Source organism: Gymnoscopelus microlampas (genome assembly GCF_963454915.1).
Source record: "Gymnoscopelus microlampas genome assembly, chromosome: 10".
Taxonomy (NCBI): domain Eukaryota; kingdom Metazoa; phylum Chordata; class Actinopteri; order Myctophiformes; family Myctophidae; genus Gymnoscopelus; species Gymnoscopelus microlampas.
This window is the reverse complement of record NC_139947.1, coordinates 55,591,039-55,618,950: the sequence shown is the minus strand read 5'-3', so window position 1 is coordinate 55,618,950 and position 27,912 is coordinate 55,591,039. Positions and strand designations below refer to the sequence as shown.

At 40.0% G+C, this 27,912-nt stretch overlaps 1 protein-coding gene and 1 long non-coding RNA gene across 2 annotated transcripts; one reads left to right on the top strand and one right to left on the bottom strand.

The window, feature by feature from the left end:
- The first annotated feature begins 4,738 nt into the window (after window positions 1-4,738).
- LOC311053180 lies at window positions 4,739-7,096 on the top strand. Its single transcript, XR_014601621.1, has 3 exons — window positions 4,739-4,883; window positions 5,999-6,225; window positions 6,447-7,096. It is a non-coding gene; the product is annotated as an uncharacterized lncRNA (long non-coding RNA).
- Window positions 7,097-16,682: 9,586 nt separating this feature from the next.
- LOC311052995 (H-2 class II histocompatibility antigen, E-S beta chain-like) lies at window positions 16,683-24,539 on the bottom strand. Its single transcript, XM_084068331.1, has 7 exons — window positions 24,404-24,539; window positions 24,029-24,301; window positions 23,450-23,669; window positions 21,505-21,572; window positions 19,932-20,045; window positions 19,639-19,669; window positions 16,683-18,646 (listed from the first exon to the last, which is right to left on the bottom strand). Coding segments are annotated over exons 1-7 (768 nt in total). The 5' UTR covers window positions 24,465-24,539; the 3' UTR covers window positions 16,683-18,645.
- Between the last annotated feature and the right edge of the window lie 3,373 nt (window positions 24,540-27,912).

The window sequence follows — 27,912 nt, the reverse complement described above, 5'->3', positions numbered from 1 at the left end:
ACACACACACACACACAGTATAGTGGCTATTTGAAAATAGCAGATCTACAAGGCTTAGGGTTATGGATCATATACAAGCTCACAACGTGTCTGGTGTGATATGACGTGAAAATGTTTGAGAACCACTGGTTTAAACAACATTAGGAAACAAGCCCAAATAAGCAACAATTATTATGGTTTTATAATTATTATAACTACACTTCAGAAACTATAGCCCCCCCCCCCCCCCCCCTACCAATATCAACAAGTGTCTTCATAGAAAAAAAAAAACAAGTCCACATCTGCTTATAATAAGCAGACATGGCAACGACTGGAGCAACGTGGGAGGCGTGGCTCACTGGTACATGTGAATAGAAGTACTCAGATATGTTTTACTTTATAAGTAAAACTACTTAGAAGAACTTAGAAATATACTTTTATATTTTACAAGTAAAAGTCACTGGATTCGAAATTGTAAACACAAAAGTATATTGGCATCAAAAATAATGAGTCAAGTAAAGTAAACAATATTTTTTTTTTTTTACTTAAGTAGTCTACACTACACTATGCTTTAAGTAAATGTACTCAGTTACTCTCCAGTGAGGGGCGTGATCTCTGAGCGACCATGTGGCTGCAGCATCTAATGAGAAGATGACACGTTATTAATACTGTGTTTATTACACATGTATTACACCTTATTATACTAGTATGATATGAGTTTATATTAAACAATTAATATTCTGTTTATTACACATTTATTACACCTTATTATACTAGTATTATATGAGTTTATATGAAACACATTAATATTCTGTTTATTACACATGTATTACACCTTATTATACTAGTATTGTATGAGTTTATATTAAACACATTAATATTCTGTTTATTACACATTAATTATACCTTATTATACTAGTATTTTATGAGTTTATATTAAACACATTAATATTCTGTTTATTACACATTAATTATACCTTATTATACTAGTATTTTATGAATTTATAAAACAATTAATATTCTGGTTATTACACATGTATTAACCAGATTATACTAGTATTTGATATGAGTTTATATAAACACATTAATATTATGTTTATTACACATTTAAAACATACCAAACACGTAGCAGGAAGAGTTGTTGCAGCTTGATGTAACATTGTAGCCTGACCTGACTGACACTCAGCCTGGAGTTTCATTTAGTTTCACTCATTAACGTATATATTTATATTTATATATGTCAGCGGGGAGTGTTGGGCGGGAGGAGTAGGACGAAGGTTCTACGTCCTCCTGGTGGGGGCTCCTCACTGGCAAGTGAGTCAGTAGGATACGACAGCAGTGACAACACAGACATGTGTGTGGAGAGGAATTAATTGGCATAACGACTACATTGGGGGAAAAAATATTGTCTTCTCTAAATTTACAAAAAAAATATATATTGAAAAAAGAAGGGGTTCCCGTCTTGAAAGGTACAATTAGGGGTTCCCACCCTAAATATGTTAAATCATTTTCACACGTCATCTAGTATTACATCAATGAAAAGTGAACAGGCACTGGTCTGGTCCTGTTGTGATTCATTGCTCAAAATAAACGTTAATGAGGGCTTGTAAGGACCGTAAGATAAAAAGCAGAATGCGTACGTTAACTACGTTTCCATGTGCGTATTTACGCACGATTTGGCACAACAATTGATTTGCTCACTGTCACACTTATACATCTCCAGACAAGCCAACGACAGTATGGATCAGGGTCTAATGTTAGTTCATGTTTATAGTTGTGCTGTTTGTTTGGACTGAGATATATTTACTGCACTGACCAGGCCTGGAATTATGTCATTTTAGGGGCAAGGCCATGCACTTGGCCTTTGGTGTTGTCCATGTTTTAGGGCACAAAGGCCATCAAATGAAACAAGATAAGGAATGAATTTAAGGGTTTATGGATGATTTTTAATTTGATATACTATCTGCACTGGAATAAATTAATCATCTGATCCATGCTCAGCCCTGTACCAATCAATGGTTTAAAGATGGGACTCAGGGGAGTTAAGAATTCAGAATCTCAACAAAAAACACACGGTGTGTCTACATAATGATAAGAAAGAGACAGAGGAGAAAGTGTTACAGTCAGCTGGGCATTAAGGCCACTGTGACCTCAGGGCATGACATTGTTTTGAGGGGCAGACTTACAGGGTGCAAAACATACTCTATCACCATGCCTTTTGGCCTGGAGGAGATATAAAGTGATCTCTCTCTCTCTCTCTCTCTCTCTCTCTCTCTCTCTCTCTCTCTCTCTCTCTCTCTCTCTGATCAGTGATCAGTGTCAGATGTGTGGAACATAAAAACTGAACATTTAGTTGTGATTGTAGGGACAGAGAGCAGACCTGTCCCAGATGAAACCTAGAATGGCATTTCTAAAGTGGTTAAAACATAAGAGAACATAGCAGAGTATTGTTCAAGTCGCTCCGGTCCGAGTCAAGTCGAGTCCCAAGTCGTTTGGTCCCAAGTCCAAGTCGAGTCCCAAGTCATGTGGTCCCAAGTCCAAGTCGAGTCCCAAGTCAATCCAACCCTCAGGTCCGAGTCCCAAGTCGAGTCCCAAGTCTTTGGTCCCAAGTCCAAGTCGAGTCCCAAGTCAATCCAACCCTCCGGTCCGAGTCCAAGTCGAGTCCCAAGTCATTTGGTCCCAAGTCCAAGTCGAGTCCCAAGTCTTTCTGTTGTGGGCAAGTCAAGCCGAGTCACAAGTCGAGTCACAAGGTTGTGTCAAGTCCCTCACTACTATTGTTCCCCAGCCCACCCACAAAGCACTCAGGAAGAGAGAAACCGTATCTTAAAGTCAAGAATTAAACCAGCATAAAGCTGTTCATTTATCCATTACAACATTACATGTCTGATCATTTAGTTAGAACTAGGGAAAGGCTAAATTACACTAAAGCAGTGTTTCTCAACCTGTTTGGTGCCAAGGCACACCTGGCATAGCCAAAAGATCCCAGGGCACACCTAGATATACTGTGTGTGTGTGTGTGTGTGTGTGTGTGTGTGTGTGTGTGTGTGTGTGTGTGTGTGTGTGTGTGTGTGTGTGTGTGTGTGTATATATATATATATATGTATATATATATATATATATATATATATATACACATATACTGTACATATGCACGCACACAGAGAGAGAGAGAGATTATTGGGCAGGTATAAAGAAACCTGAACCATTACAAATATATAAACTGGGGTCAGTGCAATGAATGGATGAGTCTGAAAACCTTCCCAAAGTAAAACTTCTTTGGTAAGTATATTTGGTACCCAATATACTTCTAATATCTGATAATAATATCTAATAATCTGATCCTGATAGCATTATTGCGGACGCATGCACTGTTGCCCACTGCAGACGAACACCAAAACCCTCGCCCCAAAACAGTCACCCCGGGGGAAATCCGGTGATATTCACCTGGTATTCCTAAACGTAACCTCATTAAACTATGCCTAAACCTAACCTTATTCCTAAACGTAACCTCAGTAAAACTAATAACATGGCTAACCGTAAACTTATTTCTAACCTTATCCTCAGTAAAACAAATACAGGAATACAAGAACCGCTGGTCCGCGAAAAGAAATGGGGGCGATGGTGTTTTGGGGCGAGTTTTCCGGTTATGTATCTACGGCACCATGGCTTGAAGATGCGAGTGGAAATAAATTACAGAAAATAGGAAAATAAATTATAATAAATTATGAATAAATTCATGACTGATAGCAAATGAAAATATAAACTTTACAGATCATATAAACATTACAATTATAAGAATTCAAGTAAAATTCAGAAAGTTCTGGCCGAATGAAATCTCAACTGCGCTGTTTATTATGCGCGATTGCGCGTGGAAATAAATTACAGAAAATAAGAAAATAAATTATAATAAATTATAATAAATCCATGACTGATACCAAATGAAAATATAAGCTTTACAGATCATATAAACATTAAAATTATAAGAATTCAAGTAAAATTGAGAAAGATCTGGCCGAATGAAATCTCAACTGCTCTGTTTATTATGCGGGGGGAACTCCGATGACAAAACAAGTCACGAGTCATCTTGTCTCAAGTCGAGTCGAGTCGGGAGTCATTGGCTAGCAAGTCGAGTCGAGTCTATCCGTGTACGTAGCGTTCAATTGATATCCGTTCTCAAATCCCAAAATCGAAAATCGGAAATTGTCCGTTCAGTTTATATCCGTTCTTAAGTCCCAAAATCGAAAATAAGAAATTGGCTTCATCTCATGAATGGAAAACGGAAATTGACCCGTTTTTTAATTTAATTTTTTTGTTAAACACAATTTTTGCCAAGATATCAAGTATTACTTTACAAGCCCGTATCTTGCGTTCAGTCTATTATTCAATGTGAAATCAAAAATCAAAAATCGAAAATTGGCTTGATTTTCAATTTTAGCCTTTCATCTACATGAATGGAAAACGGAAAATTACCTGTTTTTTAATTATCGATTATTCATATGCATTATTATACAAAGTTACGGATAGGGAGGGGGCGGAGCCGAGACTCCACCCCCTCCCTACGCGCCATCTTGGTGAGGTCCGGTTCGGTCCAGCAGCACCGTGTTAGCTCCGGCTAAGTGTAACACTGTAAACAAACACATAGCAGCTACTTTAGCTAGTCACTGCTAGAACATTTTACGCAGATTAAGAGGAAACAATACGAGGAGAAGATTACATTTATCGGTATCGATCCGTATAAGCTTGTTACGATTGAGTTTAGTGTCAATAAGGATCTTTATCCGCCGGGCCATACATTATCCGGATATTGTATGATTATTATTTAGTGTTTACACGCAGTGCCTACTACACTATGGACCAGTTGATGGCCTACAACAGCCTTGAGGCTCAATCTTATTTGTGCAAGGGTAAGTAAGTTTGTTTTTATTATTTTGTTTTATCGTTTGACAGGTAATGTTGGTGAACTGTAGAAGTGCTGTGCAAGTCTGTGTGTTAGCGTGGCTACTGTTAGCCTTGGATCAAGACTATCGTAGATTTATTTTATCTGAGTCAGACTTGATCAAATACAACTAATATATAGTCTTGATCCAAGGCTAAGCTTTTTTAGCCCTGGCGTTAGTGAGTTCTCTCTAACTTAGAGAGAACTCTAACGCTGGACTAAGGTACTGTGTGCCCAAAAGAAGTCAGACGTAAACAAAGCCCAAATATGGGCCTTATTAATGACCCAAAATAATTCATGAAAGTCGAGTCTGTCCATTGTGGCTGGCATGCAGATAGTCAAGCATTGTTCTTTGAGAGTTTCATAGGGGGAAAAACACAAGTAAAAAGTACTAGCCTGGTTACCCAGCACTTTTCATACAGTCAGTGGCTGGTCTTACAAGCAGGGTCTTACAAGACTGGGTCAAAATGTACCACAACCAGGCTCGGTAACACCACAGCATTCTAACTAGATATAATTACAATTACGATCAGGGGTCTTCAACGTTTTCAGGCCAAGGACCCTTTGGCTGAGAGCGAGATAAAGCAGGGACCCCCATTATATTGTATAGAATATTTCTTTTTTCATAGATTTCATAGGCAGCTTCATAGACTTGTTCCACAGCACTATCATGTTGGATTCATGTTAATGTGTATTTCCAAACATTTAATCATGCACTTAAACAACACTTATACCTGACCTTTCACTCTGTACTTAGCCTGCTCTTTTTCCCCGCTATACAAAACCACTTTGCCGAAGATAGCAGATCTACAAACGCACAACACCTTTGGCTAAAGTTCCTCTCAGAATAGGGATACTTGGTTGAAGTGGTTTATGTAAAAATCACACAAAGATTTGGCGGACCCCCTGTAGTAACTCTGAGGACCCCCTAGGGGTCCCGGACCCCCTGTTGAAGACCTCTGCTTTAGATATTATTTGTTTTTTTTGTTGCACGCATGCAGTGTTGTCCTATGTAAGCTGAAGACAATAATACCCTAGCGGTCTGTTCTATCACAGTAATATCACTGTTTACTCCATTCTCAGGTGCTGCACTCAGCAACCGAGGGAGAAGCCAACCTCTCCCTGGATCATGGCCCCAGAGCACAGCACACTGGGGCGGTGCTTGACGCACACTGTGACTGCAAGTCTGGACTGTGTGAGGTCTGGTCCCGTGTAGGTGCTGCGCTGCAAGAGTCCAGAGGAAAGACACAGTAGAACCTTACTCTAGGTGCTTGTGGCCCACTTCAGCGACTGAGTCAAAGCGTGGTAACGTGAGTTGTGTATTTTAAATTGAGCATATTGTTCTAATTCATTAGAACCAGGGTCAGTGAAACCACAGCATTTTAACTAGATAATGACAATGCTTTATGTATTATTTGATTGAAGCATGCAGTGTTCTCTTATTTAAGCAGAAGAAAATGATCTAAAAGTTAAATGATATCCTACCGGTCTGTACTATCACAGTAATATTCCCTGTTTATTTTATTCTCAGGTGTTTTTGACCCATCTGCAAGTAATAACCTGAAACACCTCCAAGGAGTCTAATTAAGACCATCTGCACTCCAGGCAGCTCCCAACACAGCGTGTAGCAGCAGGACCCTCGCTACAAGAAGAGTCACTCCAGGCAAGGCAGCATGACGCTGGCCACCAACAGAGCCGTGCCTACTGCTCAAAAGCCCAGCAGTTTGATCAGCGTCACCACCAGCGTCCATCAGATTTTCCTGGAGACTGTGTACTGTACTGGTTGGCAGAGGATTCAACATTGCAGATAGTGTAGGATCTGTCATGGCATGATTAGTCACACTAGCCTTTACAAAAGGGGGAAAAACAGCTATATTAATCTAAACTAATATTATACTTTACTATATGCTATATTATACTACTATATTGTGAACTCTCTATACATACATACTGTATATCTCTACATATCTACTATTTTAATGTGCTTCACCAAAACGAAAAATGTACTAATCTTTGTGCAGTAGTAGCCTCGTGAAGAGGATTCAAGCTCTTAAAAGAGATGACTTCAAGAGCTTGCACTTAAATTGTGAATAAAATGTTTTATTGAATGCCATTATTTGCCTTGCATATTCTGTAATCTGTAGCCTACTATTGATAAATGTCCTACTTGGCTTAAATTAAGCAGTTGTTTTTATGAGTGATGTTTAGATTAGATTTAGTTTCAACTTTATTGTCACTGCACAGAGTACAAGCACTACTGAGACAACAAAATGCAGTTTCGCATCTACAGCTGAGTTACAGTGTGTCATGTCCAAGGAGGAAGAAACTGCAGGAGATTCTTCTTACTGAGAAAGTGGCTGAGAACAAGAGAATCATGTGTTATCACTATAATCAATGCAATGGTTCTCATACTTTTCCATGTCAAGGACCCCCAAATTAATATGTATTAGCCCCATCTGAAAATATTTTGTCCCAGGGACCCCCATACTATGTTTGTGTTGTAAAATGTTTCAAAAACATTCAAATTCTTCTGAAAATAGCCGATCTACAAGCTCCCACCAATCACATTGAGACGACTCAGACGAGGAGCATGGAGTTTGGTTATATTTAAAATAGCCAATGTACAGGGAGGTGCTTAAAACAGATGTTGATGCTACGTATATATTAAGGACCCCTGGGGGGTCCCTGAACCCCACGTTGAGAACAATTAGTGTATGTATAATACAGGGCTCTTCAACAGGGGGTCAGGGACCCCTAGGGATCCTCAGAGTTACAGGGGGCCGCCTAATCTTTGTGTATTCTGGAGGGAACTTTAGGGAAAATAGCCGATCTACAAGCTTGTAGATCTGCTATTTATAGGCAATGAGGTTTGGTGTAGATGGGGGGGGGGGGGGGCAGACCAAGTGAAAGGTCAAGTTTATGGTTTAAGTGATTAAATGTCTGAAAATACAAATGAACATGGATCCAATATAGTGCTGTCAAACCTATGAAGCTAACTATGAAATCTATGAAAAGTTTGAATCTGCCACACAATTGTATACAATATGTAGTGGGGATCTCTGATCATCTCTCAGCTATGGGGTCCTTCGTCTGAAACACCTTGAAGACCCCTGGTATAATATATAAATAGAATGAACTGTAAGCGTAGGTATGAATGTGACATATACAGAACAGTATGAACACTAAACTGGTGTACTGTAAATGTTATGTATTGTACAGTCGGAGGTATACAGTGTGTACATATACCTACAGCTGTTAATCTGTAACATTCACTTTGTGTGTTTGGGATATTTCACCCCCAAAATGACCTTTTCTATGGATTAGTCACCCCATGGAGACTTGAATTGATGGAAAGTAACTAAGTACATGTACTCAAGTACTGTAATTAAGTGCACTTTTGAGGTATTTGTACTTTACTTGAGTATTTCCAATTTCCAATACTTTTACTTCTACTCCACTACATCTCAGAGGTAAATAGTGTACTTTTACTCCACTACAATTATTTGAAAACTTTAGTTACTAGTACTTTGTAGATTTTGATTATTATTACTGAACATACATTAACCACTTCAGCCCTATATACATTTTGGCCATTTGAAAATAGCCGATCTACAAGCTTACAATGCTTCCGATGTGACGCATTGTGAGCTTGTAGATCTGCTATTTTCAAAAGATGTTTATACATTTGAAAACTTGAAATGGGACATTCCAGTACTTTTACTTTTGGTATTTTAAGTACATTTTGATGCCAATACTTTTATACTTTTGAATTGCGGACCTTTACTTGTAACAGAGTATTTCTACATTGCAGTATTGATACTTTTACTTAAGTAAAACATTTGAGTACTTTTTCCACCACTGGGTATATGTTGTACAAACAAAGACATTAACACTATAGATATTGCTGTCTAGAATGTGTACATTATTAATATTGTACCTTCAGGCGTCCTAGCCTACTGTATGTCTTGGCATTTATATTTCACTATGGCACCATCCATACTAGTCCAAACAGTATAGGCCTACAATACATATTAACACATTTCTACCAGTTTATACTGTTCATAATACTGTATCTTAGCTCTTTAATTCCAACCCTTTATTTGTTCGTTATATAATTTAGAATACATCATGTACTATTATACTGTAATACTCATGGCATGACACATAAATCATGATTATCGCATTCTCAACCATTTAAACCCAGTTGGTGTGAATATCCTGTACCCTTCCTATACCCGATTCCTCTTCCAGCGATCCAGAAACAGATGTGTGCCTAGCTACTGTGTACTTGTTACGACCTTATAAGGTGTCTAGAGGCTAAGGAGTAACACATACACAGGTAACGAAAAAGTGTACATTAATATTAGGATCAACCTTAAGTTTACAATGGATAATTAAGCAGATCAGGGAAAGCAACAAACTTCAGGGTGGCCAAAGCCAAAATACCCCAACCCTACCTGAAAAGAAAACAACCTAAACTCCACCAAAACAAAGTTACAGTATAGGCTCCCTAACTAAACAAAACAGGGTCAAAAGGGGGAACAAAATAAATGGCGGCACATCCCTACAAGCTTCCCTTCTCTATTATACTCAGGAAAAAGGTTTGGAATATGATTACGTTTCCTATCTAAGAATAGTCTATACTTTAAACACTAAGTAAATAAAGTTACCTACTTACGCACTAAGCAGGAAAAAGGTATGGCACACAGCCTATAGACCTACAGTAGCAAACACCAGCTAACTAACAGAAAGGGTTCAGCACATGGAGGTGACGGATGGTAAAAAGGCTGATGAGGAGCTTCTCCCAGGCTTTTATGCTGTCTGGGCTGATTGAGGAAGCTGCAGCTTGCTTTTAATGCTCTTCAGGTTGCCCTGGTTGAGCTTAGACTGGTTTTAAATGCAAGCAAAACTAAATTCATGCTGTTCACTAGGGCTAAAACCACCAACCTTAGTAATATAGTCATAACCTCTTCAAGTGGTGCTACAATAGAAAGGGCCACGGAATACAATTACCTTGGCATCTGGCTAGATGAGAAATTGTGTTTTAAATTTCACATTGAAAACCTTGTCTCTATAGAAATAAATCTTGCTTTCCTGCATCCAGTAGGAAAACAATTAGTATGGAGACATTATCTATAGAACTGCTACTCCATCAATTTTAAAGCGCCTCGACACTGTGTACCATTCTGCCCTAAGATGGGTCACTGGTGACAGCTATGGTACCCATCATTGTACACTCTATGGGAACGCAGGCTTATCCTCTCTATCTAAGAGGCGTGATAAGGTACTGGTACAGTATGTATTTATTTCTAAAGCCATCTCAGGAATGCTGCCCCCTTATATTTGTTCTATGTTGGATCAGAACCCTATTACATACCAGACCCGCTCAACTGATCTCCTGACACTCAAGGTTCTTTTTGCACAGACAGAGTTAGGCAAGACAGCATTTTCTGTCAGTGCTCCATCTGCCTGGAATGAGCTCCAGAGGCCCTTGAAAATCAAATCACTTCCATCTTTAGGTCATTTCAGGGAAATGACTTCCAACAATTTTGTTCAGGATTGTAACTGCTTTATTTAATTTAATTTTGGTAGATCTGTTCTAGTTCTTTGAGTATTTTAGTTTTTTTTTGAGTGATTTCTGTATTCTGATTCATGCATCTTATGTTGCTGTATGTGAATGTCTATTCCTGTTGTTGATTACTGTGTTCTGTTTCTCGGCTACATTGAAAATGAGGGCCTGCCCCTCAACTGTACTCCGAGCTGAAATAAAGGTTATGATGATGATGAGGAATGAGGCCCAGGTGTGTCTCCAGACACCACGCCACTCCTCCAATCTCTACTCCACCCTCCATTACCAAGTAGGGCACTGAAAACACTCAGAGGGTTAAAAACACAATATGAGGCCACATAGGGCCGTAACAGTACTCAATGTATAACTATACATATATATATTACACTGTACTGAAAAATGACACCATTATCGCATTCTCTCAGCCACTGTTCGCTGTGGACACGCCACCTGCTGACTCCTGAAGATCTGATCAGTAAACCCAAACGGAATCTGCAGTTTTTTTTCTGTTTTTCAGTGGTGATTCAGGAGGAAAATCTGTGGGATTCTGCGGGGTGACTTTTTAAGGTTTTAGACAGTTATCCAGTACTAAAACTGCTCAAAAAAAGTTCGGAAACTTAACTTCGGCCAATTATATCTCCCCTTTAATAATACCAATTGGTATTGTGTTTTATATCATTTTTATCGTTGATTAGTCACCTTTACAAGGAGGTACAGATTGTAAGGATCGGGCATTCATGGAATGAGCAACACAGCTAAACGCGTGGGTAGCGCCTCCAAAAAATGTGCCAAAATCACCCAATATGCTTCTGTTGGTAATCGCTCTTGTTTTGAGCAACCTGCCAGCACACACCTGCTGAGAGGTGTGTGCCAGTAGTCACAGGTGTGTGACTGCCTCACAGGTGAGTGACTGGCACCTGAACATGGGTTCTGCAACTTTGTTGAGTTGGAGTGTGTATGCTCCAAGCAGCAACACAGCCCCCATGGAAAGATGCCACGTTTGTCCCTTCAGGATAAGGCCCGTGCAATAGGGCAAGTGAAGCTGATGTTCTGTTACGCAGATTACGCATTATTTGATGCCAGCCCTGGTACCATTTGCAGGCAGGTGTGTGCCAGTCAAAGGTGTGACTGGCACCTGAGCATGGGTCCTGCAACTTTGACGTCTGTCTTTGGTTCCGTTGTGCAAATCTGGCCTGTAAATCTATGGTTCCTCAGTTAAGCAAGGGGTCTTGGGTTGTTGTCTTCCTTGTTGACTTCACCAGTCTCACAGAACTTGGTCCTAAGTTTGCAAATGGTACCTGGGCTGACACCAAATAATGCTGTCACTCTGATTCACTTGCCCTATTGCACAGGCCTCATCCTGAAGGGACAAACGTGGCATCTTTCCATGGGGGCAGTGTTGCTGCTTGGAGCATACACACTCCAACTTAACAAAGTTGCAAAACCCATGTTCAGGTGCCAGTCACTCACCTGTGAGGCAGTCACACACCTGTGACTACTGGCACACACCTCTCAGCAGGTGTGTGCTGGCAGGTTGCTCAAAACAAGAGCGATTACCAACAGAAGCATATTGGGTGATTTTGGCACATTTTTTGGAGGCGCTACCCACGCGTTTAGCTGTGTTGCTCATTCCACGAATGCCCGATCCTTACAAGCTGTACCTCCTTGTAAAGGTGACTAATCAACGATAAAAATGATATAAAACACAATACCAATTGGTTTTATTAAAGTGGAAATATAATTGACCGAAGTTAAGTTTCCGAACTTTTTTTGAGCAGTTTATAATCAATGTGTTTGGAGCAAGAATAACAACCCTAAACATGCTAAATAAATCTTAAAGTACCACAAAGTAAGATCCATTAGTCAAACCTTTGATTTTGTCATGTTTTATTCAATACTAATTCACTCCTTCATGAACATTCTTTAGTACATATTCAATTCAAATAACAAATGTGCAATAAAATGTAAATTTGCCACTGAAATGCATTGGGAACAGGTAGATTAAACATTAATCTAAGAAAACAATAATTTACCAATGGGTCCAACATGAACATACATAAATTCATTCTCTAAATAATGTAATAAATACATAAATAAGTATAGTGCAAATGCGAGAACTGATATTTTTTTAGAACAATTTAAATAAAAAGAATTTATAATTAAACCACAGATGTTTGTTTTTTCTGTATGTATGCAAGTCTGTACATTGGAAAGGAACAGTTTACTTTAACTACTTACACTCTCTATTCTAAGACAAATAGACCTGAGTTGCAACTGTACTTTCCTTTACACGAATTCTCTCTCATAAAAATAGCCGATCTACAAGCTCACATCGCGCCGCATTGTGACACGTTGTGAGCTTGTAGATCTGCTATTTTTGGCTAATGTTATCCCCAGAATATGGATGCTGGATTTTCTTTTTTTTAATTAAAAGGAGGGGGAAAAAGAACATTTTACATAATCGTTAAACATACATTAATTAATTTGTTCAATAAATACATTTGGAACAAATACATACAACAGATATAGTGCTTGTTCAAGAGAGGATACAAAGCACTTCCGGAACATTAAATAATCATTGAAAAACAGATGATTGTTTTTTTCTGCAAGTCTATGCATTTGAAAAGAACAACTTTAACATTCTATACAAGACAAGGCAACATTTAACAACCATTAAAGCGTGAGTGAGTCAGTCAGTCAGTCAGTCAGTCAGTCAGTCAGCCTGAGGCTTTCAGCCAGGCATTCTGAGTCAGTCAGTCAGTCAGTCTGTGGCTTTCAGTCAGGCAGTCAGTCAGCCAGCCAGCCAGATAGCCAGCCTCTGGCTTTCAGTCAGTCAGTGGGGGTTATTCTGCCGACAGTTGAATTTGGCTCCACAGGACTGACATACTCAGCATCACTCTAGTCCATGTGGACGTTACGATGTCATTCCTCAGCTGACACAAGGGTAAGGGCAGGGGCCACCTGGACATAGTCCTGAATGTTCTTTCTTAGACCAGCCAATTGCTTGGTAAAACACTGGGAGGGCTTTGAAGAGATCCATGCTGGGGTGTCTCTCCATCACAGCCTGCAGCTTTGCAGAGCAGTTAGCCATGGTCTTCTGGAAGAGCTGAGAGTAGGCATCATGCTCATTCTCATCCAGCTCCCCCAGCTGCTCTTTGGTCCCAGGATGCCAGTCTTCAGCCCCTGCACTGCAACCGTATTCAAACATGTAGAGGTTGTCAAGTTGACCATGGATAGTGGCAGCAGAAGGGTTGGATGTCTCCTGTTGAGGAGATGTGCCAGACATGTGATGTGTCTGGAGTTGGGGAACAGGCCATGAAGAATGATGTTGAAGGCTTTCTTCATGTAGCTTGCTGAGTCTGTGACAAAAGCCCACACGTCACTGAGGTTGATGTTGTAGCTGTTGAGGCAAGAGATGACTGCCTGTGACACAGTGTTGAAGTTGACTCTCTCAAGGAACACAATATCTGATGTCAGAGATGGCTCGCCAACGGGTTGCAGAAGAATTCCGAGGACACAGCGACCACAGGCATCTGTTGTCTCATCTAATAAAACATAGATGGCCTTTCACTCCACCGCACTCTTGATATCCTCCACATACTGAGGTAACAGCTCTAGCAGGTAGTCTGAGCGGAAGTGGGACAGAGCTGGAAGGGATCCTCCCTGCTTTGCAGCCAGTGTGGGAGCTTTCTCAAGGGGAATATCTGCCTCAACCAGTCTTAGTAAAACTCCAGCACAAACTCCTTCCTCTCAGCAGTAGATGGGGTCTTGGAGAGGCAGGCAGCCAGAGTTTGAGTCCTCGATCGTACTGGAAAACAAAGAAAGGTTCGATAATGTAAAATAAACACAGTATCATTGTACAGAAAATCAAATAATAATGCAAACCTACTGTAAGCTCACATATACAAGCCCCTCACAAATATCTGCCTTTCAGGTGTGTATTGTTGAGTGCTGGTCACAATGAAGCGCCTCTACCTCACTAATAACATAATACAGCTTTATTTTCTTTACAATTATCATACTAAACACATTACTGTCAATAGTAAGAACTGCAGTAGTGCACACATGAACCAAACTTCTCTGTCTTCATATTTGATTAAATGTTCTCACTACTCACAAAAATGTACATTACAGGTTGAGCATAATCATCCTGGCTGCTAGACTAGGTATATGTAACAAAACAAAGCAAACTGAAAACGAGTATTTTTGTAACCATCACTGGTTACAAAAAACATTCTCAATAGTCTTAGACTATTGAGAAGCAGTTGCAGTTGGGGAACAGGCCATGACCAGGGGTCTTCAAGAGGGGGTCCGGGATCCCTAGGGGATCCTCAGTGTTACTACAGAGGGGCCCAAATCTTTGCGTTACATTAACCACTTCAACCCTAGCATCCCTATTCTGAGGGGAACATTAGCAGAAAATAGCAGATCTACAAGCTCACAATGCACAACTTAACATGAATCCAACACATTAGTGCTGTCAAACAAGTCTATGAAGCTGTCTATGAAATATATGAAGATGTTTAACGTGCAACACAATTTTATACAATATGCAGTGAGGGGGTCCCTGCTTCATCTCTTAAGAGGTCCTTGGCCTGGAAAACATTGAAGACCCCTGGTCTACTATTCTCCTCTATGGGCTATATTTCTTAAGATAAGCACTAAAGCCGATTTACATAAAATAAAACTATTGTTTCTCTTTATAACGCTGCAGCTGTCGTCCCTCTGCCTTGCCTGGCCAGTGTTGCAAAAAATAAATAAAGTAATTTCATCAACTTACCAGTGAGCGTGGGTCTGAACACCGAGATAATATGAATGGAGCTGGACGGAGCAGCAGAGTGATTGGAAGATTGCTTTGCGGCGATATCAAAGCGTGACGTTACGACCTCACCAAGATGGCGCGTAGCGAGGGGGTGGAGACTCGGCTCCGCCCCCTCCCTATCCGTAACTTTGTATAATAATGCATATGAATGATCGATAATTAAAAAACAGGTAATTTTCCGTTTTCCATTCATGTAGATGAAAGGCTAGAATTGAAAATCAAGCCAATTTTCGATTTTTGATTCTGGATTTCACATTGAATAATAGACTGAACGCAAGATACGGGCTTATAAAGTAATACTTGATATCTTGGCAAAAATTGTGTTTAACAAAAAAATAAAGTTAAAAAACGGGTCAATTTCCGTTTTCCATTCATGAGATGAAGCCAATTTCTTATTGTCGATTTTGGGACTTAAGAACGGATATAAACTGAACGGACAATTTCCGATTTTTGATTTTGGGATTTTATTTTGAAAATCAACTGAACGCTACGTACACGGATTGAGTCTCAAGTCTCTTGGTCTTTTACCTTCCAAGTCCGAGTCAAGTCACAAGTTTTACATTCAAAGTCCGAGTCGAGTCGCAAGTTTTACATACAAAGTCCGAGTCGAGTCGCAAGTCGTCAAATATGACTTGCGAGTCAGACTCGAGTCAGTCACTATGACTCGAGTCCAATACTCTGGAACATAGGTGTAAATTATGACCATTGGAGATGAGATCACATTGATTTATTGTTTTATTGAGTAAAGAATCCATGGACGTTGTACCATAACAGTAAGACTTTCTACAGTATGAAGCTCATGTCTATAATGTATTATAACATTATTTAAAACTATGATCCTGGGCAAAAGTAAAAGTCAGTGACCAGACATTATGAAGTGTATAGTTGACATTATAAATCATTATCCAATGTTTTATAATGTTTTATGACTATAAAACATTATGACTGTCAATCAGATTATAATACATTATAAATATGTTTATAATATTTATAGACACAAGTTTCAAGTAGAAAAATCTATATTGTTATTACAATGTGACACAATGTTTCCCATGCATTAGTTTAGTTAAAATGACACATTGTATTCAAACCAAACCATTTAAACACACATCTAATCATAATAATAGTTAATAATTAATCTAACAACTAAACATAAAATGAATCTTGATTATATATCGTTGTTGTCGGGCAGAAACCTTGTATCTCCATGTTTCTACGTTATATGTTTTTTTTAATTTACTTTAATTTATACCTCACTTCATCAGTGTCACAAAAGTGTCACAAAAAAGTAGCATAAATAGCTGGTCTACAAGCTCACACTGTGTCTCAATGCAACAAATTGTGAGCTTGTAGATCTGCTATTTTGTGTGTGTGGGTTTTATAAATATTGAACCAATTGAAAGTAACAAAGATCTTTTGACTAAATAATAACTACATTGTATCCATTGGAACACAGATTCATTTTTACATTTCCTGAAAGGTAACAGTTGTGGAGATACAACGTTTCTACCTGACAGAACATGTGACCCAACACAGCAACTACATGCTCTGAAATGTTTCTACTTTAGTTTATTAGCTTTGTATTTATTGGATGGTCAGAGTTATAATGTTACAATTACAAACATGACCCGCTTTAATTATTTTAGTTTATATTAGTACTTAATGACTAGTATTAAAATTATCATGTCTTTTGTATGTCCAATGTATTTGTATTTAAGTTCATAAAGTTAACATAAGAATAACTAAATGCATTTGAAATAAAATAAAATAAATTACTGTATTATTCAGGATTCCAATTCAAAAATAGGACAAAAAAAAAATCCGGATTGCAATTAAAAAACAGAAAAATAGCAGATCTACAAGCTCAAAACGTGTCCCACTGCGATGCACTTTGAGCTTGTAGATCGGCTATTAAAAAAAAAAAACTTTTATGTGACGTAGAATGGCGAAGTACGGCATTCATTTACTAAAAAAGTTAAAATACAGAGATAAGAGGAGTCTGTCTGACAGTATATGTAATATGTTCCTCTGGAGTGAGTGTGTTAATATAGTGGCCCTGTTACCCTTTAGGTCCTCTACATCATCACAGTTACCCACCTCTGTCATAGTGGTTAAACATAATGGAGGATTAAACCTCACTTGATATTTAACAAAATAATATATTTTCTATATTATTTAAATAACAAAAGGTTATTTTGTGATCAATGGTCAGACCCCATCCAGAGGTCATTGTATTTGACCCTAATGTTTAACCTGTGAAGTCCTGGAAGATTAAAGCTGATATTTATGCATATTTATTCAGTTGTGATTATTCCCTCTCCTGTAAGAGTTTAGCTGTTTTAACCATTTAGCTGCTGCATTGGTTCACATATGTTACTCTATTACATATAAATGATTGCAACTCAAAAACTCTCACATTATACAAGATTATATATTGATTAAATGATTTAACGCAAGACCTTTTTCACAGACTTGTCCAAATGGCTTTCTAATTAGATGTTTCATTCAGCTGTGATTTTGACTCTCATCACTGACTGTGTTTCAATACAACCTAGAACTGATATAATCTGAAACAGAAACATTAGGTCTATACATTGCAGTGGTGGAAAGTAACTAAGTACATTTACTTAAGTACTGTACTTGAGTACAATTTTGTACTTCACTTGAGTATGTCCAATTTCCAATACTTTTACTTCTACTCCACTACATCTCAAAGGCAAATATTGTACTTTTACCCCACTACAATTATTTGAAAACTTTAGTTACTAGTTACTTTGCAGATACGAATTATTACATTATAAAACATACCTTAACCAGTTAAGGTATGTTTACCCCTATTGTATACGTACTGTAGGCTATTTGAAAAAAGTCGATCTACAAGCTCACAACGTGTTGCATCGCGACGCGTTGTGAGCTTGTACTGTAGATCGGCTATTTTCAAACATTTTAGTAGGCTACTTTTACTTTTAGTACTTTTAGTACATTTTGATGATGAATACTTTTGTACTTTTAATCAAGTACATTTATAATTCTGGACTTTTACTTAACAGAGTATTTCTATATTGCAGTAATATAAGAATTTGAGTACTTTTTCCACCACTGATACATTGTTCTGTTTCTATTGTCAGACAACCTCTATACAGTGTTGATTTGATGAAGAGTCACAAACTGTAAAACGGCCATAATATTTACTGTTAGCCTTTCTAGCCTGTTAGCTCTTTGTTTAAAGACACATCTATCAATGAAAAAGGTTTAATTAATCCTTGTACTTAAAAGCTGATTGAACACACGTGTATTTCCTCCTCTCTCCACCAGGGGGCAGCAACGACTGGCTGCATCTCTGAAAACACAAACATCCAGTTAGAGATAGACAGAGGAACCAATAAGAATCTGATTTATCAACCATGTGAGAAACATTTAACCAGGTAAAAGTTAACAGATAAGTTAACAAAGTAAACAATTGACAATTCAGAGTTCACCCAAAAAATTACTTATTTTCTATCAATTACACACCCCATGAAGCCTTGATTTCATGGATTTATTTTTGTTTTTGTGGCATTCCTAAGACAATAATTTGATGACCGTGTGTATTTCCGGTAGGAGACGCAAATAATCTACTTTGTGTCTCCTACCGGATACATTAGCTGATAGGAGACGGGAATCAAATTATTAGCTTAGGAATGCGACAAAAACAAAAAATAATCCAAGGATTCAAGGCTTCATAGGGTGTGCAATTGGTAGAAAATAAGTCATTTTTTGGGTGAACTCCTCCTTTAAGAGATGAGATAAATAAACATTAAATCCTCTGTTCTACTGAAGATTCTACGTCTCCACTGGGCTGATCTCTTTGCTAAATGGAACATACACTACATACTGTATAGACCCACACACTTGGTCACTTGATGGAGTGGTTGGCATCGCTCAGAAACACTTTCACAACAACACTGTTGTCGTAACTAAGACAACATATAAATGATAATAACAGCTTCATGGATCACATTTAAGAAATTCCATTAATTCTTTCACATTTCCTGCAGTGTTAGTTAGACTGGATTTGTTTCTGATCAATACATTCTAGTTCAACAGGCTGATTGGATTGTAGAAAATAAAGTGTATACATGTGCAAGTGTTATTTAAATAGCAATAAGCATCAGCTTTATACATGCGTCCAGCTTGAGATTTCCACACACAAACGTCAGTCATGGCTCATGCATGCCCTACAGCGTCTAGCGCGTCCCTTCCTCCTTATAAGGTCCTTGTGTTTCACAGGAACAGGAAGTGAAAGTGTGTTTCACAGGAACAGGAAGTGAATGTGATGTGGGATATTCTTACCATAAGTTGGTGGTCGGCACCAGAATAAGACCTGATAGAAAAACACATTAAACTTTATTAAAGACATTTAGAGGAGGTGACAGTACTGGACAGACAGACAGACAGACAGACAGACAGACAGACAGACAGACAGACAGACAGACAGACAGACCTAGTTGTTGGTAGATTAAATTATAATCTGATGACATCAACCCAGAATAATCTCTATCTAGTTAAATCCAGTGAGGATCTGACCGTTGCTTCTTCCATTAGTAGTAGATAATTAATTAAACATGTTAATTGAACACAATCACCTCGTTTCTTCCACTGGAAGTAGATGAATCCAGTCAGGAACAAGACCAGACCCAGAACCAGACCTGATGCTCCGATGGCCAGCTTGTTCTTCACTGACTCTGGCATGGAGTCATCTGATAATACAAATACAATACATTATATTATTATATTATATTCGTCTCTGAGACTGTTTTCTCCCCCGTCCGTTCGTCCGTGTCTTTCTGAACAGCTAATCTGTGGAACCGTTGGACCGATCAACGTCAAACTGGTCACACACACTACATGGATGCCAGAGCAGAACCTCTGCCCAAAATGTTTCACATGGGTCTGTTATAGCGCCACCAGGAGGCCGATTTTTACAAAACACATTTTTTGACATTACTCCTACAGATTTTGTCCAAAAATCACCCAAATCGGTACCCAGCATGTGATCAGCATGGATCTTTCAGATATTTTCATATTCCATCCTGATTGGCTAAGATTGGTTTCCAAAAGTGTGCAGGAGTGGCTCGTTTTGAACATAATGCCTGTAAATAATGAACGTAGGGACCGATTGCCATGAAACTTTGTCACATTCCCACTAGGCCAAGGAAGTCGGCCTCATGGTGGCGCTATAACAAGCAGATTCATATTTTGGCCTATCACTTTTGAACCGTAGGTCATACGATCACCTCTGGGGGCAGCAGTGCGGCAGTGGCTCAGGGGAAGAGTGGCCGGTAGAGTGGCCGGATGGAAACCGTTTTCCTCCTCCATCGGTGTGTGAATGTGTGTGTGTGTGTGTGTGTGTGTGTGTGTGTGTGTGTGTGTGTGTGTGTGTGTGTGTGTGTGTGTGTGTGTGTGTGTGTGTGTGTGTGTGTGTGTGTGTGTGTGTGTGTGTGTGTGTGTGTGAGAATGTAACACATTATCTATGTAAAGCACTTTGGATAAAAGCGTTATATAGAAATGCACCATTTACCTTTGAATAAACTATTCATCCACACCATCCTGAATGACAGAACCTTATATTTATGTCATATAACGCAACGTAAATATGTCAATCTTTCCCCCTATGACAGTGGTTCTCAACCGGTGGTCCGGGGACCACCAGTGGTCCTTGAGGGGGTTCCAGGTGGTCCCCAGCTAAATGATTGAGAGTTGGTAACCAAATGGACCCTTATAGATCTTTAACTCTTCAGTGTAAATGTTTACATTAAGACTTATGAAAATAACTTTATAGCTATACCACCTGAACCCCAGAGTCCCTGTTCTAGGGGGAACATTCACCAAAAATAGCTGCATTGTGTGAGCTTGTAGATCTGCTATTTTTGGTGAAGAGATTTGGTGTAAACTGAAAAAGAACATACCAAGTACAGTGCAAACCTGAGTCTGTTTTACTAATAGAGGGTCTAAGGGGTTAAACTGTAGTGATTTAAATCCCAAATATTATCAAAGTATTCTGTGACACCACTGGACCTTGTGGCACCCTGGGGTGCCACAGCACCCATTTTGACAAACCCTGTAGGATATTAGATTACAGAACAGTATAGAGTAAATTACATTACAGTATAGAGTAGATTACATTACAATAGATTACATTACAGTAGAGTAACTGACCCCAGTCCACAAACATAGGCGCGGTCAGGCTGGGATGTTCCACCATGCACGTGATCTTCTCTCCTGATCTGTAACACACACACACACACACACACACACACACACACACACACACACACACACACACACACACACACACACACACACACACACACACACACACACACACACACACACACACACACACACACACGACCAGTGTGTTTTTAAAGACATTAGATGGTTTCAGCAGTGAGATGTAATGAGGCTTATGGACTGATGTTTAATGAACAGGAACAGCGTCTTAGCAGAGACGAGACACACACACACACACACACACACACACACACACACACACACACACACACACACACACACACACACACACACACACACACACACACACACACACACACACACACACACACACACACACACCTCTGATGTGACACGCGGATCAAATGACCAACATGGAAAACATTTGATGATTATATAACAAAATAATTAAAGGAGTAGTTCACCCAAAACAATATTTCTAAAATATGTTTATACTTGGAACTATTATAATGACCTGGATGTGTATAGGTGTTTATTAGGTGTGTATTTCTATGTATAGGTGTGTGTTAGGTGTGTACCTGGGTGTGTACTCCAGGTAGGAGTGGTACTGGTAGTACCAGTAGAGGTGTGTATTTCTATGTATAGGTGTGTGTTAGGTGTGTATTTCTATGTATAGGTGTCTGTTAGGTGTGTACCTGTGTATTTCTATGTATAGGTGTTGATTAGGTGTGTATTTCTATGTATAGGTGTCTGTTAGGTGTGTACCTGGGTGTGTACTCCAGGTAGGAGTGGTACTGGTAGTACCAGTAGAGGTGTGTATTTCTATGTATTGGTGTGTGTTAGGTGTGTACCTGGGTGTGTACTCCAGGTAGGAGTGGTACTGGTAGTACCAGTAGAGGTGTGTATTTCTATGTATAGGTGTGTGTTAGGTGTGTACCTGGGTGTGTACTCCAGGTAGGAGTGGTACTGGTAGTACCAGTAGAGGTGTGTATTTCTATGTATAGGTGTGTGTTAGGTGTGTATTTCTATGTATAGGTGTCTGTTAGGTGTGTATTTCTATGTATAGGTGTGTGTTAGGTGTGTATTTCTATGTATAGGTGTGTGTTAGGTGTGTACCTGGGTGTGTACTCTAGGTAGGAGTGGTGCTGGTAGTACCAGTAGAGGTGTGTATCTCTATGTATAGGTGTGTGTTAGGTGTGTATTTCTATGTATAGGTGTGTGTTAGGTGTGTACCTGGGTGTGTATTTCTATGTATAGGTGTGTGTTAGGTGTGTATTTTTATGTATAGGTGTGTGTTAGGTGTGTACCTGGGTGTGTACTCCAGGTAGAAGTGGTACTGGTAGTACCAGTAGAGGTGTGTATTTCTATGTATAGGTGTGTGTTAGGTGTGTACCTGGGTGTGTACTCCAGGTAGGAGTGGTACTGGTAGTACCAGTAGAGGTGTGTATTTCTATGTATAGGTGTCTGTTAGGTGTGTACCTGGGTGTGTACTCCAGGTAGGAGTGGTACTGGTAGTACCAGTAGAGGTGTGTATTTCTATGTATTGGTGTGTGTTAGGTGTGTACCTGGGTGTGTACTCCAGGTAGGAGTGATGCTGGTAGTACCAGTAGAGGTGTGTATCTCTATGTATAGGTGTCTGTTAGGTGTGTACCTGGGTGTGTACTCCAGGTAGGAGTGGTACTGGTAGTACCAATAGAGGTGTGTATTTCTATGTATTGGTGTGTGTTAGGTGTGTACCTGGGTGTGTACTCCAGGTAGGAGTGGTACTGGTAGTACCAGTAGAGGTGTGTATTTCTATGTATTGGTGTGTGTTAGGTGTGTACCTGGGTGTGTACTCCAGGTAGGAGTGGTACTGGTAGTACCAGTAGAGGTGTGTATTTCTATGTATTGGTGTGTGTTAGGTGTGTACCTGGGTGTGTACTCCAGGTAGGAGTGGTGCTGGTAGTACCAGTCTGCATCGGGCAGCTCATTGGTAGAGGAGGTCACACCAGAGGTCAGAGGTCGTCCGTCTCTCAGCCAGGTCACCAGGATCATTGCAGGGTAGAAGTCATAGGAGCTGCAGACCAGCATGTGAGTGTGTTCACCACCACTAGGGGGAGTCTCTGAGGCCACTCTCACATAGGGCTCCACTGGAATAACAAGAATATTATTATTATCAGTATCATTATCAATATCATTATCAGTATCATTATCAGTATCAGTATCAGTATCAGTATTAATATTACTATTATTATCATCATCATCATCATTATTATTATTCCTATAGTAGTAGTACTACTTTAGTGCTTTACATCCAAATCAAACCTGATTAGAATATGCTATGTGTATGCAAATGTATGTGAAATGTTTCTCAGCAAAGGATTAGTATTGATTATAAGATAAGATGCAAACACCATTAATCATCTCATAATAGTAATTGTTTATTATGGTGTCATGCTAATAGTTCATGAGGTGATGAGTGTTGAGTTCTGTTCTGAGATCAGCTCACCTCTCTTCTCCAGAACAGCAGAGTAGTCGATCTCAACGTTGTGTTTGCAGTATGCCTCTGGCTGTGCTCTCATCGCAGCCAGTCCCGTAGGATCTTTATTCCAGCGCTCTGCGTTCTTCACACCAAACTCAGTGTAGCCAACAAACTGTCCCACCCTGCTGTCAAACCTGATGTACTCGTCATTATTGAAGTTATATGACAGTATGAACTGTATGTCCTTCAGCTCACTGGAGTTAAACACACACTCCCAAACAGTGAAGTGTAGAAATCCATCTGGAAATAGAAAAGTAAAACATATAATCAACCCTCAAATTGTATCTATAATATCAACACAGGCTGAATGTGTGAATTATGAATTAATTAAATAAAGTTTACCTGCTCCATGGAAACAGATGAAACACAGTGAAACACAGAGCCAGAGTTTAGTAGAAGTCATGATGAGTTGAAGATGTTTCAGAGTTTAGTAGAAGTCGTGTTGATCGGTTGAGATTCTGACACTGACTGACTTCTCCAACGGTCTCTACCCAACAACCAATGAAAAAACACTATTCACTTTCATCACTTGTTACCAGGCAGACGATAAACCAAAACTAAAGCACATCGCAAGCAAGCAAGTCATTTTAATGAGTTGAGATTGTTGTGGAATCTCAAAGACTCCAACTGTCTCTACAGCTAGAAGAGTTGTCTCCTCAGAGCACACGGTACCAGACAGGGTTGCTTAGCCAAGGCTATGTAAGTCTTGTGTTGCAGCTGTTAGGATGCAAAGGGGGGGGGGGGGTATCATTCTTATTTGTGGTGCCCCCTATAGGCAGAATAATATAATAATAATAATAATATTAATGATAATGATAATTAGGTAATACGATACTGTGGCAGCTGATAAGTAAGTACATAAGTAGGTCGGGCTTATTGTCCGCCAAGAACTTGTGTTTTGCAGAAATCGGCCTCCTGGTGGCGCTATAGGCTGATGGGAAAAATGTGGTCTGCTCTGGCCTCCAGGGTGTCTGTGTGCACAGTTTCACACCGATTAGTCCAACGTTGCAGGATATTAGCTGCTCACAGACGTTCAAACGGACGTCCGTCCATCCGTCCGTCCGTCCGTCCGCTTGCCCCCCGCGGGCAAACACAGTCTCGGCCACGCCTTCAACCTGGTTACTTTGGCATGATGCATCCTGAGTCACTCTTTATTAGATTTATGAGCATTTTTAGAAACGTAATTATGCAGTTTATGTTTTTGAGATCTGTGATAAAGACAGTCAGTGACTTTAGAAAGAGTCTTGGGGAAGGGCCTCTCTGTGTGGAGTTTGCATGTTGTCCCCGTGTCCCCTGGGGTAGGTACCCTCACAAAAACATGCAGTAATCCTGGTCACTATACTGCCTCCCCCTGGCCCGCCGGGGCGCCTGATGGAGGGGAAGGGAACTGGTTGGAATAACGTGTTCCTTCCACACGCTACGTCCTACCAGGGAAACTCTCCCCTGTCAGGTGACAAGAAGGTCAGTTGGCTCTCATGCATTGAAGGAGGCATGAGCTCGGCCCTGGCCTCCCTAGGTTGGCAGAGGGAGTGTAGTGCCCAGGATTACATAGACAATTGGCACTGTGTGTAAAAAATAGGGTTACAAAATTGTGGGATCAAAATGAAAAAAAAAAAAAAAAAAAGAGTCTTGGGGTCAGTTTAGAATCACAGAGAAACGTACTGCTTGATAAAGTGTTTTTTAATTTGGTTGTCTGATTATTAACGGCTACGATTTGTAGACTGTCTTACTTATCATGTGATACATGAACACTCCTGTCCAGTGATAATGTAGTTTATGTTGATCACATGACCCCAAATTAGAACCACATGTTGCTTCCTCATGTCCTGAAGGCTGAACCCCACAACCGGCCTGTTTGCATGTACAGTAAGCTGAATAAGTGAATGTTTGTGTATGTTTTTATATTTTCATCTCATCTCACATCATCTAATCTCTCAAGAACAGATTCAGAGCTGCGCTAACTGCATCTGTCCGGAGGGCCGTTCAAAACATGTCAACATACAGGTGGGCGTGCCTTAGACCAGGAAGCAGGCCACGCTTTACCCAATCAAATGCAGTGGGCGGAATTTACATCTGTGCGTTCACTTCCCACTGGAAACAAACCCAAACTCATTTAACAATAAGTCGACATTGCCAACAAAACCACGGAAAGTTTTTAACATTTTAACTTGTTCTTCCATTATAGAAACAAGTGGGCTTATAACCAAAACGTTCCATGTTCCGTGGGAGAAATGTTTAATAGTGTTCCATGGAGAAATGTTGTTTCATTGTGGGAATGAAAACATAGGCGCACCATGGGAAGAGGAGGGCTGAGGGCAGACCAAACGGGCCTATTTCCTGTACCCACATTCTATTGAGGACTCCCCCCAGAGTCAAATTCAAAGGTAACTAGAAAAAGTGCTCCTCGGAGCACAGGTCTCCGCCAGGTCAGGTAGGCTATTGTGGCCTCCTGGTGGCGCTATAATAGGCCAACGTGAAAAGGGTGCCATTTCTTCTTTGGCCTTGCACGACTGCATTCATGATTTGAGGCATTTTGTTAAAAACATGTGTTTCGCTAAATTAGACCTGTTGGTGGCGCTATAACAGGCCAATGTTAAAAAGGTGGCATTTGTTCCTCAACATAGTGTGAATGTGCGTGCAAAGTTTGAGCGCAATTGGACGGTGCGTTCATGATTTGCGGAATTTTGTTCAAAACAAGCCAATAATGCAAATTTTACATGTCAATATTAGCCAATCAGTATGGAATATGAAAAAATAAAACAGATCCGTCGTGATCACATGAGTATAGAGATCATGTGTACCGATTTGCGTGGAATTTGGATAAAATTGGAAGGAGTAGTATTAAAAAAAATGTTTTACATAAGTCGGCCTCCTGGTGGCGCTATAAAAGGCAGATGTGAAAAATGCAGGGCAAAGGTTTTTCCTTGACCTATAGGGAGTGTGCAAACAAAGTTTTACACAGATCGGTGCAATTATAGGTAAAACACGAATCGGCCTGTTATAGCGCCACCATGAGGCTGATTTGAAAATGTTCAAATGGTAGTTCTTCCTCGGCCTAGTGGGACTGTGCGTGCAAAATTTCACGGAAATTGCATGCTGTGTTCATGATTTGAGGCATTTTGTTCAAAACGGAGCACTCCTGCAAACTTTGGAAGACACTTTTAGCCAATCAGGATGGAATATGAGAAAACTGAAAGACCCGTTTCGTTTAATGACTATAGAGACACTGTGTACCGAATTGTGGGATTTTTGGACAAAATCTGTAGGAGTACTGTCAAAAAATGTGTTTTGCACAAATCGGCCTCCTGGTGGCGCTATAACAGGCCCCTGTGAAAAATTTGGGGCAGAGGTTCTGCTCTGGTATCCAGGGAGTGTGTGTGCACAGTTTGGCTGCGAGCAAGCCAACGGTGCCGGAGATTAGCTGTACACAGACAGATCGAATGACGGACGGACACACGGACGGACACACGGACACACGGACGGACGGACAGGGGGTAAAACATACTCTCTCGCCATGCCTTTCGGCCTGGCGGAGACAAACAACAGCAGAGGGTTTTTCCTTTTTTTTAACCTGGGTTCCCAGATTGCACATCATCTTACCTAAGCAGCCGTGTCTCAGGAGGTAGAGTGGCTGATAAGGAATCTGAAGGTTCCTGGTTCGGTTCCTGGTCCAGTTCCTGGTCCGTTTCCTGGTTCGATGAACCAAACCCGCACCCTAACCCTAACCGCACGCGGATGCCACATAGTCGGAGAAAAGGTCTGTCGGATTAACGCATGCCTCCCCTCCTGGCTTAGTGTCAAAGTGTCCTTGAGCAAGACACTGAACCCCTAACTGCAGAGATGTGGAAAAT